The sequence below is a fragment of the Megalops cyprinoides genome, chromosome 10 (genome assembly GCF_013368585.1).
Source record: "Megalops cyprinoides isolate fMegCyp1 chromosome 10, fMegCyp1.pri, whole genome shotgun sequence".
Classification (NCBI taxonomy): Eukaryota; Metazoa; Chordata; class Actinopteri; order Elopiformes; family Megalopidae; genus Megalops; species Megalops cyprinoides.
In genome coordinates this window covers 25,399,716-25,414,251 of record NC_050592.1, presented here as the reverse complement: position 1 = coordinate 25,414,251, position 14,536 = coordinate 25,399,716, and the positions used below count along the sequence as shown (strand labels likewise).

At 41.0% G+C, this 14,536-nt stretch overlaps 1 protein-coding gene across 1 annotated transcript in view; it reads right to left on the bottom strand.

Moving 5' to 3' along the window:
* The window catches only part of grik2 (glutamate receptor, ionotropic, kainate 2), a 156,887-nt gene that overhangs the window by 19,533 nt on the left and 122,818 nt on the right, over positions 1 to 14,536 (bottom strand). The window contains exons 13-14 of the mRNA XM_036539268.1: positions 13,939 to 14,057; positions 9,093 to 9,310 (exon numbers count right to left, since the gene is read on the bottom strand). Coding sequence (XP_036395161.1) covers positions 9,093 to 9,310; positions 13,939 to 14,057 — 337 coding nt within the window. The remainder of the gene's footprint in view (positions 1 to 9,092; positions 9,311 to 13,938; positions 14,058 to 14,536) is intronic.

Here is a 14,536-nt window from a genome sequence, read left to right as displayed (position 1 = left end):
TCCAGGCCCAACAACACCATTGGACTGCACACCAACATGGCTGTTATTTACATTAGTTCACCACAATTTCTATGCAGTATTTTAATGTGAAACACAAGTTTTGTGCCGCCTGCTTCAGGCCCATCATAGACATGAATAAAATTTTATCTGTATCACCATGGTGATGTCCTTTTATGCATCACTCTGTTGACATACAAGTCAGGAACAGGGGTGTTCTGTTTGTGCCTTCGAAGGCAAATGCCATTGCCATAAAACCTTTCAGTATAAATTTTTATTCACTGCTAAACAACGGCATCTGCCATTCCATTAGGTTTAGTGTCAGAATGAATGCTTGCATACCCTCTATAGTTTTAATACCTTACACCCTATTCCTTTCAACTTCAATTATTTAATATTTTTTCTTTCTTTTATTGAAAAACAATCATTCAATGTAAGCAAAAAAAGAAAGTACTATCCTTGCTTCCGGTCTGTTCTGACGTGGCGTTCCTATGCCCTCCGTTTGTTTGACTTGTTCTACATGTCTCACCGCTACATTTTGGATCTGTAATCGACCTGTCATGCCTTAATGAAACCTCCAGGACCTATAATATGCCATTATTGGTGTTCAACGTCTTGATTTGCACACATCCACTTGATTAATTAAATGGAAATTAGGTGCCCCTGGTATTCACGCCTTTGTGGACGTTTCCCCTTGTAAAACCATTATTTCCGCATTGTGATGCTAATGGAGAAGGCATTGATGAATAGACCCAGCAGAGCAACACAAAGCTATAACCTTTAATCAACAATAAACCCCTAGAATCCTCCCTCTTCAAATCTTCTTGAGCGACACGCTATATTGAGGTTAGCATTTTGTTTAGCGGGAATGATACCCTCACAGTCTCTCCTTAAGGCGGAGGCACATCATGCCTGAAATGAAGCGGCATGTCACGTCGGAGGCTTCAGGAATTCATGTGGCGATGAATTGCTGCTTTTTCGACATTTCTGATTCTGGGGCTGAGGTGTACCTCTCCTGAATATTTCAGAGCGAAGCCACGATCAAGCTGAGCTCTTCGGAGAACTCATTAAAAGAAAATGCCCAAACTTCTTTCCCCCCGGTCTGTTTCAAGTATCCACACTCGGTTCTGCATGATGGAGAATGCCACTTCTCTCATTTAACCCAACAGAACTGTGAGACGCTTTTGGGTTAAGCTCCAGAGGGAAGTAAAAAAAAACAACTGAGAAGATGCTGAGTTCATTCGCAAAGGATTAAATTAGCCTAGGTACAGCTGCAATTAAAGCTGGGCTCATGGATAGCGTCTGCTAATGTGAAAACACAAGGCTCCGTCATATGAATACCTTGACCTCACGCATATCATATTATTATGCCCTTCAATACGGTAAAAACAGAAGAAAATAACATGAATACTCAATTATGTACAGCTCAAAAAACAGACCCAGAGAGGCCTAATTTATGACTAACATTCATGTAAGAGACTTTTATTTAATAAAATATCACTCAAACTGGAAACTCTCTGGACACAAAAGACGAGTAACAAAATAATAAAAAAATAATAAAACGGCGCTAAAAAACAATTTGATGGACTAGAAAGCAGTAATTTACCTTTGCAGAACAATCGATGACATTAAGAAAGAACCCACATTTGCATAATCCTTTATGTCACAAGCCACATGCTTGACAGAGTGATATGGAACGAGAAAGTAAGGACTGCCATGCCTCTTAGAAACATATCTGGGCATTGGTTTATTTACAGAAGGCAGTGCACTACTAATATATTCCATGCCTGACACACTGCATATCACATCATTTTATTATTCATATCAAATAACCGCATGTGCATGTATGTGTGCATGTTTGTGTGTGTGTGTGTGTATGTGTACACGTATGCCTGAGTGTGTGTGTGTGTTTGCATGTGTTTGTGAATCATTAGAATACGTTGACAGTGCTCCTCGGGGGGATGTGTAGGAATGGTGCGGTGAGCAGGTGGACTCAGCTTTCCCCCCCTCGGGCCCATCGCCCCCAAACACTCCGACACGCTGAAGTTGTGCCTGTCAACTCGTCTCACTCGGCGAGGCGTTTTGCATATTCTGAAAGAGCCATAATCAAAGGAATCAACAGAGGGGGGAGAGGCAAAGAAGTAGAACGTGACGTAGCCGACGCCGACGTCTGTGATTTTTCTCCCTTTCCCTCATCGAAGTCATCTGCTCACCTGTGCCATTTTGACAGATATTGCTCGTGATACTTTGCTGACACCGAAGATAATACTCGTAGCAATGAGCACCGCACCTGCTTAATTTGTGCCGGAGTTATCTTGAACAAATACTGTGCCGTTAGCTGGGAATTTCTGCAGAGGCATGAAGTTGCAGCTTCTTCATGTGTGAAATGACAAATGACCTGAGGGGGCATGACAGTGGCTCTGCTTTCACAAGACCGGCGTTTTTAATGACAATAAAGGCTATCATTTCTAACTCCCTCGAGCTAAGCTGCAGCCATATTAAAGTAAAGAAAAAAAAAACAAGGAAGGAATAGCCATTGACAGGCAAGCTCTTCGACTTCCAATTCACCTTGTTACAAGCCCAAACAGGACAAAATCATCTGCTTTCAGAGAATTGTATTGACAGAGCCACACATTACAACATCTTTATATTTATATTGCTATTACAACAAGAACCAACGGATTAAGTGGCTGTTGTTTCAGTTTGGCTAAATTGCTGGGATATTTTGTCGATAGCACAAATGAAACCAGACCCAGCCCCAGCAGATGATTGATTTATTTGGTCTGTAAGTTAATTATACGTGCTTGGGTAGATATTGTATCTGGACCCCAGGAAGTCACTTTTCAATATTGCTTATCAATTTACAACAAAATTGAGCTTCTGAGTCCTGCGCTTTCACTCTGTTGCTAGGTGACTCACTGAGTGAAAGTGACAGACAGGATAGTTCTACGACAGGGAAGAAAAATACTGAAAGGCATCTGGCATGTTCCTCAGCAAACAATGAGCCCGTACACAAAGTGCACATATATATATATATATATATATATATATATAAAATAAAGTTGCAAGAATGTACATATATATATATATATATGTATGAGTGGATCTATTTATGTTTGAATGGTATGTGCGTAAGCAATTATGTTCCATTTTTTCATAATGTCCAAATCCAGTGTACATCAGAAGAAGAAAAATGAAGCATAGCTGATGTTTATTCTAACTTTAGTAAATGTGCTACTCAGGAGGAGATGAGAACTGTAGGAGTGAATAAATCAGTTTATTATGTGTCAGACTGAGAAGGGTGAATGTACAGCATGACAACAGTACATGCCGTACCCTCATATGGAATGTGGAATACTGGCCTCATGTACATATATATATATATATATATATATATATATATATATATGTATAGTTAGTAACATCTTAAGTGTCTGTAGCTTCACTGTATTCATCACTGTTACTGTGTGTACTGTATGCATATACTGATAGAAAGAATATATTACATAGTAATACTTCATTCTAGCACTAAACACTGAAGTCTGAATAATAAATAACTGAGACTGAATATTAGAATCTTTAAGTCTTTTTTGCTGAAAGTTAAGTAAAATAACAGTTGCTTTTCTTTTGTTTATTTATTTTTATTGTCCACAGACCACAGAACTATTGTGACTACACTCAGCTGCACAAGGCTAGTCTAACTAATTATTTCAATATTTGATTTACAAATTTGAGCTGAAGTTTCATTACCATGATGGAAATGTGAATTAATTTCTTATTGATTGCCTCCCACTCTATCTCTTAGGACAATTCTGGAAGCAGCAGCCGGTAACTCCTCCATGCGCCATGACTCTGCGCTACACAGCATACGATAATTGAATTTTTACTTTGCTGTACCTTATCAAAGTAACTGAATGTCTGGGACTTCTGAGAAACTGGACAAATTAAAAAATCTTTCGACTGAGTAAGCAGCCCCAGCACTACAGTGTTTCACCGGTGGACACCTCTATCATGCCAGTTCAGAGTTTGGTTCCGTAATCTTGGCCTAGATTAAATCGTGAAGTTTGTCACATAGCCCTCGTCCTCCCACCATTCCACACACCTCCAGCGGGGGCAGCAGTGGGCCCAAAATTCCAGACTGCATCAAAATCATGACTCAACTCTGCTCCAATCAGAAGTTTGAAACTGAGTGCTGTTTACTGAAGCTCTCTTGGGTACAGCTAACACTCATGTGAGTCATCTTTCCTTCTCAAACATAAAAGAGAGGGTCAAACATATAATCAAATGCCAGAAACCTCCACCAAGTAATAATAATAATAATAATAATAATAATAATAATTTGTATATATACAGTACCAGTTAAAGGTTTTGACATGTTTTTCTGTGTTCTTTTTTTACTATTTTCCACATTTTGGAAAATAGTAAAACCATTAAATAACACAAATGGAATTATATGTTATAAACACATCAATCCATTATCTTATATTTTAGATTCTTCAAAAAAGGCAAGAAATATCATGCATGAGCTTCACTATTTTTGTTTGTCTAAGAAATAAATTTCAAGCATTTACTCAAAATGTCTTTGAATGTATGTTTCCCATTTTCCCATCTTAATCAAGTGTATCCAAACTTTTGACTGGTACACTGTGTGTATGTACAGTATGTATGTATAACATATACATATATGTAGAGAGAGAGAGAGAGAGATAGAGAGAGAGAAATAGATAGACAGATTGATACATAAATAAACATATAGCTATTCATTAATATAAAGGTTGTTGGTAGATGTTAAACAAGGTTTTTGGGTTCTTTTTCTACTGGTTTTAAATCCTTTCATAAACCGGGGAGTAGCCTATAAATTGCTGAAGGGCAACAGAAGGAAAATCACTGAAGACAATGTGCTGCGATCAGCGAAACCTCAAGCAGATTGTTTTGATGTTGACGCATTAGAAAACATAGCAGGTAAGCCGAAACACAGAGGCACCGGGTGTCTTCTGTGGAAAAGAGTCATGGTACCCATCCTGTGTTTTTCTTTGTCATTTTTTTTTTTTGATCAGATGTTTTTTGATGTGGGGGTTTCTTCTCAGCCATAGCTGGGGAAAAGATGCCTCAGAGCTTGATAAGACTTGAAACAATAACAAAATGAAAGATGCTATCTGAACTAACAGCCTTCCTCTTTCAAGGTAAAGCTGTACGTGTTTTGTAATGGTTCAGTAACCAGTGTGTAAAGTAGTCCTGAAATTAGAGACCTGAACTATACGCATTTCATATGTTCAAATCTCTGGTGGTGATGTACCCTTGAGTATGATAATTTGCTTCCACTACTGCAGTGCCAAGCGCAGTTATACAAATATGCTATAAAAATATGTGCAGTGCAAGTCACCCTGAATTAGGCACATAAATGCTGTTAAAAAGGAAATAAAACACTGCAAAAAGTCCTCTGTACTGATCACGTTCTTTGCTCAAGGGTACAACAGTACTGGGCATGTTCCATGTGGACTTGAACCAACAACCCCTGGGTCCCACTACACCCACATGCACATGCACACACTAGGTCAAATGCATATGCATGTGCACACAAGCACACAGGTTCCAATGCGCACAAACATGCATGCATATCCAAAGGTATGAGGATGAGTATAACCACATGCAACAAATTATAAGAGGATTCAAAACCCAGGGGCAGTTGTGGAGCTAATGGGTACTGCTTTCTTATATAGATGCTGTTGGATGCATCTATGTCTGAAACACCCTACCTCTAGGATTTGATGTTTATTTAATGTGTAGTATTGTGATGTATTTTGGATTCTGTGTTCTAGTGACTGATGTAGTACACTCGGCTTCCACTGTCTAGTCAGGTTGCACAAGTTATCCTGTGGTAGGACTTGAATGGTGTTATGCTCACACTCACTGGTCTGGGAGTGTTGTTAGCCTGGTCTGACACTGTTGCTCATTCAACTTGAATGGATACACTTATGTGGTATTGTGCTGGAAGTCGCTCTAGATAAGAGTGTCTGTTAAATGCACGTGATGTAATGTAATTGAATGGATGTGTTGTTTAATAATGATCCAATACGAAAGTAGTTTCCTAGTTTCAAAGTACATTTTGTTTTGTAGTTTTTCCTGTTAAAATATGCTCAGTTAAAATTCCAACATACAGCAGCAGCATGAATAAACGGCAGTGAAAACAACAGAGAGAGAGCAACCACAGGCTGTGCTAAGACCAGGCGTTTGGGGCAGAGCTGACAGTTATTGCTCATAACAATCATGACAGATATGTGGTCCTGCTCCTCCCCGGGGAATTCTCTCACTCAAGGAGAAAAACGCGGCACTTCATTACCGGAGACGGAGCGGCTCTGGCGGAGATTCGGGAAGCGGAGGGCAAGCGAGGTGGCCCGGGGGCCGAGTGTGGCTTGCTCGCGCGCACACCATACCCCCCCCCGACAGACCTCCTCTCATCTCCGCCAGCTTCGGCGCTCCTCATTCTAATAACCCCCCATCTGCGTTCTGCTAATCATTATTTCTTGGGGAAAAAAACAATCTTCGCCTGTCTCGATAAGTCGCGCGTAAACAACGCGGCACGGTACCAGAGGCAATGGCTCTCCACGCGTATCCCCAGCGCATGTCCCCCGGTATCACGGGAACGCAAAGTGATGGGAAGCAACAGCATTGCCAACCCACCTAATAAGATGTGATTTTATTAGATAATAACTGAGACGCAGTGGTTGCAGTTATTAAATAATTCAGTGTTACTGTAGGAAGTCCATGGGGATGTTACTGAGACAGAACAAAAAAAAAAAGAAGGAAAGAAAGAGAAAAAGATATTTTAGGCTGCTTTCAGAGACTATCCCATGCTGGCATTTACATAATTAGCTATCATTAGACATGTATTTTTCCAGAACAAATCTGTGTCAATAATTACACAAACTGCTGGGATATTAAGCACCCCTCCACTGCCCCCCCCCCCCCCCCCGGGAAATGCCTCTTGAAAACAGAGACTATGCATTGACTTTGCAGCAAGAGAGCACTGTATAGCTGATGTTCGGTATTGATGGATAACAGTCCATTGTTTTAGCCACTACTCAAAACTTAAGATGTAGCAGAAGCAGACATGGTGATGAACATAGATGGGTTCACAGTATAATAGTCCAGGTGAACACTTTTTATTGGGTTGTGGTGAGGGGAGTCACTTTCCCCCGTATGTCTGAGTGTGTGTGTGTGTTCTTGCTTGTATATTATCATTAGCTTCACACTCTGTGTCTGCTGACTGAATTTGCTGACCCCCTAAATCCCTACTGCAACCAAACACCTCTTACACCTAGTTCCAAATATGTTAATAGCAAAGCTCACGGTGTAACATAAGTAAGAAAAAAGTGTATCTGCTTTTGACAATATTGTGAGGTTTTCAAGCATTATCAGTGTTGATTATGAAGGCAGATATGTCTCTGTTTTGAGCAATGATGGGAACCACAATGATTCAAATTGACATGTGACATATTGACATATGACATGTCACATGATTAAGATATAAACTGCCATTGTATGTTACACATTGTCTAGTTATTTTCGTGGTGACAAGTGTGACAAGAGCCTTTTTGTTTTCTGTTTTCTGCACATACAGATGAGAAAACAGACAACTGAGCGTGCGTATGTGTGTGATTTTGTGTGCTTGTGCCATTGTGCTTCTGCTGCTGTTTGTGTACTTTCTGTGCGAGTGTGCTTGTGTGTGCATATGCATGTGTTCACGTCTGTGTGTATGTGTCTGTGTTTGATTATTCAGACTGTAGAAAATTACCTCCTAAGTATGAAAAAAAGACCAGGGGTGGAACAATTAACAGTAACTGCATGAATAGTCCAGGTTTCACAGCCATCTGGCTCATAAGAGAACATTTGGTGTATTACCGAACCTGCACGGATGTGTGAATTTAACTATGAGGACATTTAATAGAAACTCAATAGAGAGTGCAAATATGGCCTTGTGTATCTAAAAGCTTACACACCTGTAGGTAGATACGAATTAATGTCATCTCACTGTGGGCTTCACTTACACTATGCTCTACAGACAGGACTACTAACTGGATTGGTGACTAATTCTGCTGTAAGCACTTTGGCAACAAGGTGTGATAAATATACATAAAGAGAAAGTTAACACCACTATAGCAAAAAAGAACTTAAATCTTGACATGCCCATGATAACCGCATGATACAGTTTAAGCTTAATAGCCTCTTTCAAACCTTGCTCTCCAAGTAATGAAATAGCTTTCTTATTTACTGAACTGATCTATGAGCCAAGCAGTGTAAGAGTGGTTCGATAATTTACCCAGGGATTCAGCTATGGTGGGATGCTTAAGTGGCTAACAATAGACCTGGCAGTTTAGCTGTGCTCTCTTTAGAAGTGAGGTCACAAGGAAACAGTGCAAAGTGAAAATTTTATTTTATATTTAACTGCTTATTTTTTGTTGTTCTTGAGGATAACAAGAGCAAGCATAGGCACCGTATTTAGAGGCTACAGCTATTTTAGTGAATCCCTTTTTTAGTGTCTTTTTTTATTTGTAAAAGCAAAGTAGTGTTATTACTTTGTGGCCCCTACTCAGTCAAGTAATGAGTGTGAAGGAGAGCCTTCACCTCCCCCCAGAACACTGAATGTTAATTGTGTGTTAATCATGTGTTAAATGTTCAAGGGCCTCATCTATACCTTTCAAACTGACCAATAGCGGATCTTATTGTACCAATTGCTTGTACCAACTGTTTGTCCTTGTAATTACCTGTGTGTCTGAAGCCACCCCATTGGTTAACGAGCCCCACCTGCTTAATTAAAAGCCTATTAAATACAGGTGTGCAGCTATAGCGCAAAAAGGAGGCTCATTGTTTCTGCTGTCTGTTTGAGCACTCTGGTTTTTTGTTTGTTTGCTGGTTTTTAAAATAAATCATTGGCTCTTTTGAATGATTGCTCTTTTCTGCTCATTCATGTGAGAAGTCAGAAGTGTTGGCCAGTATTGACACTTCCATTGCTAGAGTTCGTCGATCACAGCCAAACCTCTCCCATCACCAAGGCAACCCCGGCCCTCAGTCTAGTTCGCGGCGCGCTTGCCCACCTTGAAGAACGTCATGGTAGAGCCATCCTCCACCACACCGTACTCGATCTTGGTCTGCTTGGCGAGGTCGTCAGCGGAGTCAATGGGCGACTCCATGCGCTCCACGGTGAGGAACGCGGCGAGGTTGGCGGTGTAAGAGGAGATGATGATGAGGGTGAAAAACCACCATATCCCGCCTACAATCCTGGTGGAAAGAGCTTTGGGCATGAGCTCAGAACCTGGTAGAGAGGAGTACAGAGAGAGACGTCAACGCCACTGTGGACCTCACCGCCTGTCAGCAAAGTCAACAGGAAACTGGCGGGCTTCGTCTCCCCGCTTCCTGTCTCACGTGGCGGCTGACAGATAGGAGCTGGCTGGGGCTGGGTTCGACGAGACAGACCAGGCTATATGATGGAAGTTTGAATCAGGCTAACTGTGCTCTGCGGGTAATGACCTCCTTGCACTTTAATCACTTAGGGTCCAGCCCAAAAATCATTCTTGGATCAGTTAACTAAACTCTACTCGGTCCATTATGTGAAAGTGAGTTGAAAATGACTTGGGGTCCCTGCTTGTTAGAAGAATCATAATGACTTTGTCCCCAATCCAGAGCCAGGAGGACATTCATCTGCTAGAAAACTCTGGTAGAAATATTTTACATGGGGGCGCATAGTGGGTATCCAAGTTTTCATATACAGAGTACACATACATCTGCACCACACTGACTGTTTCCCTTTCTATATCATGTAGACTTTCTGGAGCTCTTTCTGTGCTGTGTCTGTAAGCCGTAGTGATAATCAGTGAGTTTTCCTGATTCACAGTGATGTGGCACAGAGATTCCAACATATTCCAAGCACCACTGAAGAACAGACACAGGACTAAAAGTTTTCATGTCAAACTCCCTGAAAGTGAAAACTAAAAAGAGTAAACTGTAGAGTGAAAGAATTACGCACTCCACAATGACCCAAAAGCAACTATATCTTATGAATCCTTCAATAATTTTTAAGACCTTTCTTTATCCATTGTAATTATTATTAATACATAAAACTCCAAGAAAAGTTATTTGAAAAACTTGTAAAGCTATATAATAAATTATATAGTTAATTAAAATACATGTGCATCTACTGTATATGCAATTAATCAAACAGAACCATTTGTAGGGAACTGCATTACCTGGAAGTGGAAGGGACATTTGGAATATCTGTCTTATGACTGACTCACTGAACTAGACAATTGTAGGCAGGGTAGGGTTACCCATTGGCCTTGACATTCCCCACAATGCAAGCCACATTCACGTCTCAGTTGACACATGACATTCTGACAACATGTCTTTGACTTTGTTGTCCGAAGAATAGCGTTACTACACAACATCACAGCAACCTTATGCTAATGTCATGCATTAGCTCCTATTATCCTCATCATTGGTGGCAATGCGCTCGCACTGTGCCGCATGATATAATTAGACCTTTTGTGTTCATTTGTATTAATTACTCTGTTAAGTCTGACCTCAGGTCGAGGCCTTGTGGTTATGTGACTAGTGTCTGGATGATAATTAATGAGCCTTAAAGTCTTGAACATTATGTAACTGACCTATGCATTAGCAGCAATGCTTCAGTTCTCTTTTCACTGTCATAGCATTTCACTGTCATAGTCTTCTCATTTAATGACATTTTATCATCAGCCTGTGATGGCCACTCTATGTTTCTGACCTGAAAAGGTCAAAATGTGAAAGTAAATATGACAATCGGATCATATCAAATCATAAATTATGACAATCTTTTATGATTTCCATTTCTTTTCCTCCTAATATAAAACGTAAAATCACTGATAATTACTACACCCAATAGAAATGCTAGACACAGCTCCTGTGCTGAAAGTACTGGCTGGAGTTGCCTTCCCATGACACAGTTCTCTTTTCTTCTTTTTTTTCCATTAAACTACAAAATGACAGAACAAGAGGTCAGGTCAATCTATCGCAAGACATTTAGCTACAGCAACACCTAAGACTTCAACAATGAACCTACTCCATGACGATGTTTGCCAGGAGTAAAACATTCTCATTTTATTTCATATTTCTGAATTAAATACAGTAGGTAGTTCTAACTACCTTCTTTTTTAGAAGTAGTACTGTTATTATTTAGACGTCGGTATGGCAATATGCTTCGCAGTAGATTGAATCCATCTCCAAGATGGCTTTGGGCCAAAAAATTGATGTTTCTTATTGTTTCACTTGTCGGAAAATACAAGCTCACAAATCTCTTTGGATTTCAATTCTACATAAAAGTCACAATGGAATTTACTGATTAATTTGCCACTATTACTTGGAGGGAGGTGAGTACATAAAATGTTCCTGCTATATAATTACTCAATCCCAAGCACATTTTTGTATTTTATGATAGACATCTGCAAACTAAGCAAAAGACCTTTGAAAATTTTGCCCATAGACAATAATTAACGTCATCATCATCCATTTTTGCCATTTTCCCCCATGCAAAAAAGGGAACTAAAATTTGAGTATTTTGCAAGTGACAAAAGTAAGGAACTGAAAGGAATATCAGCTGTCGTTAGGTCTGTTCATCAAGTGCCAAAAAGTATAATTTTGTTTCAACATTTGTATTTTCATGCAAGAGTAATGAAGGGATGTGATTGGAGCAGGAAGAAGGGGCATGTGGTGGTGGGCAGAGTCAGGAAGGAGAAGGGAGAGGAAGGGGAGGGGCTGTGTAGGGAAAAGGCAGGGAGGTCAGTGGCGTTCCTCTCAAGCAAACAGAAGCCGATTTAAGTTGTCATCTTGCACATTCAGTCTCGAAGCAAAAGGCAAAGGACTGTGGGAAAGCTATGCATATCCTCCCCCCCACCCCTTTCTGAATTTCCGTGCTGTGACATCTCAGCTCTTGGGGCAGCCTTGGTTAGAACTAACTTTCGCACAGTCCCTTCTGCACCCCGTCACTCAGGGAAAGAGCTTGGACATGACAGCCAACTCCAGCTCCAGACTTCTGCCCAGAACGCTGTAAGGAAAAAGAGAGACCTGCTTTGTGCTCCACTCGCTCACTCCTCCCAGCCAGGCACACAGTTAGACATGATTCAACGACCAGAGCATGATTACCCAGAATGCCCTGCAGCCCACACTGCTCTTTGACAACAACATAAAAATAAATGAAACAAAAAAAAAAAAAAACAAACAAAGCAAATAAAGAACGAATAAAAAAGGCACGACTGAGTAACCTTCGACCGAGGGAAAGGGCAATGATGGAAATGTCACAGTGACCAGCTCCTGCCTTACCCCATGGACCTGAGAGAGCAGTACCGGTTCCCGCCTACGGCAGGCCACCCGAAACAGAACCTGGTTGGGGCTGACTGTCATGTACCCAAGGTAACGTCATGTCCAAACACACCGTCCCACAGTTTTCTGGGGGCGAGCAAGCCATGGACAGGGAGCCTCTCTACAGTGTAGGTCTGTGCAGATGCGGGGGGGAGTCATGCTGACAGAAACAGTGTCCTCCTCTGGCCCAGGGCCTGTTCCTCTGACTTCTCCACATTTTCTCAACTGCCCCTGAACTCTCCCCCGATTCGCCCTCTACTGTTTGCTCTGGATCTGCTGGTTCCGGAGAGCCAGGTACAAGTTGTAAAGCACAAAGAAACAAGGCTTGGAAGATGAGTGCTCCTTTTCTGAATCACATACTTGAAACGATAACGTTCTGAAGAGTGATACTTGAAAAAATGTTACTGCTTGACATATTGTAACTGACAGTATACACGAAAATATCTAGAAAAAAAAAAGTGAATACAGGTATTTAAATTTTCTCATATGCTTATTTCTGAAGAGGCTAACCGTTTTGGAAGGGAATCATTAATTGAATGGTAAAAGGTTAGTACTGGAACAGATTAATCTCAGGTTTCAAGGTAAATCAAAACAGCATGATTTTGGTCAAAATCTAGTCTTATCTTACCCCTTTATAACATCAATATTAAATTGTAAATCCTGTAAGAAATAATCATTTTTAGTCATGCACCATACTTTTTCATATAGGCATGCACAAAAGTGTCATAAATCGTTCCCAACCACACACTTTTGGTGTCCACTACCAGCCAAATCAGTCAAAAGAAAAAGGTCTGATTGTGCCAGATGCTAGTGGGCATTATTTTGTCATTAACGTGCCTTGGTTGATAGATCCTTTCTACGTTCCATTCCATTCCTGGGAGGTAGTGCAGACGGAACACTAATCATGCCAGACCCTAAAAACATCGCTAACCACCTCCTGAAATCCCAAATATGTTGCATCGCCCACGAGAAAGAAAGAAAGAAAAAATCTACTAATGCAACATATCTCATCGGCATGCAGTTCGAAAAGACACATCAGCTCTTAAATGAAATCACTCCGTTTCATTTCAGCGATGCCTGACATAACTTTTCTCAATTTCGGGGCGCAGACCAGTTGAGAAGACATGGCATCAGGTCACAGAGGAGAACAGGAGAAGGAGGAGAGGCTTAGAGGCAGCACACTGTTCCTCTCTAATTCTGATGGGGGGGGGGAAGACTTACCTGTGCTGTTAGGGATCTGTGTGGAGGAAGACAACCGGATGAAGGTGGCATGCATGACCCCGGCAATGAGGCCTAAAAATCTCCGCTACCCTTTTCGCTCATGGCAAACGCGCAAACGCCCCTCCTTTCAAAAACACACCCATGTCTGCCCCCCGTTAACCCCGCCCTCTCCCCTCCATCTCCTCGTATCTTGTGCTGGCAACCAAGTTCTGCATCTAGCTACATGCACAGAGGCGCCCATGCATCGGTCTGGCCTTGGCAAGAGCAGTTTTACCCCCAGCAAAAGAGTGGGACATGTGCCACCAAGTGAGAACAGGCTGAAGCGTGTACCTTGCTGCATGAGAGCTCCAACTCCGAACCAGAAACTATTTAGCAAGGTGAAATTGTTTTCCACCACGTCCGAGTCGGGATTGCATGGATGAGGGTTATACCACTCATAGGGACTAAACCTGCGGCAATCAACAAAGAACAACATACAACGGTTTAGAAGTGGAAGACAGCATCAGTAAATAGCAGTAACATCAACAATGACCAACAAAACAAGTCCGGCTCACCTGTAGAAACAAGGGGAGAAACAGGTTAATTGACTGAAGCACAAAACCACGAACAGCAACAGCAACAGATAAAAGAGCGACACTGATACGACATCCATGATATTGTGAAGAAAGCTGAACAACATTGCACACAGAAGTTGTCCTGTACTCACTACACAGATATAGACTTTTCCACTGGCACACTTGTGTGATAAAACATATATATTTAAATACGCATAAGAGTTACTGATGTGAGCATATTAACAGTTATATGTTAATAGAATTTAATGTTGTTAGAATTTAGATCATTAGATCATCAATGATTAGAAGATTAAAAGCTTAGATATATTGATAGATGTACGGATTAGATAGAGGCTAGCAAAACAGGTTTCACA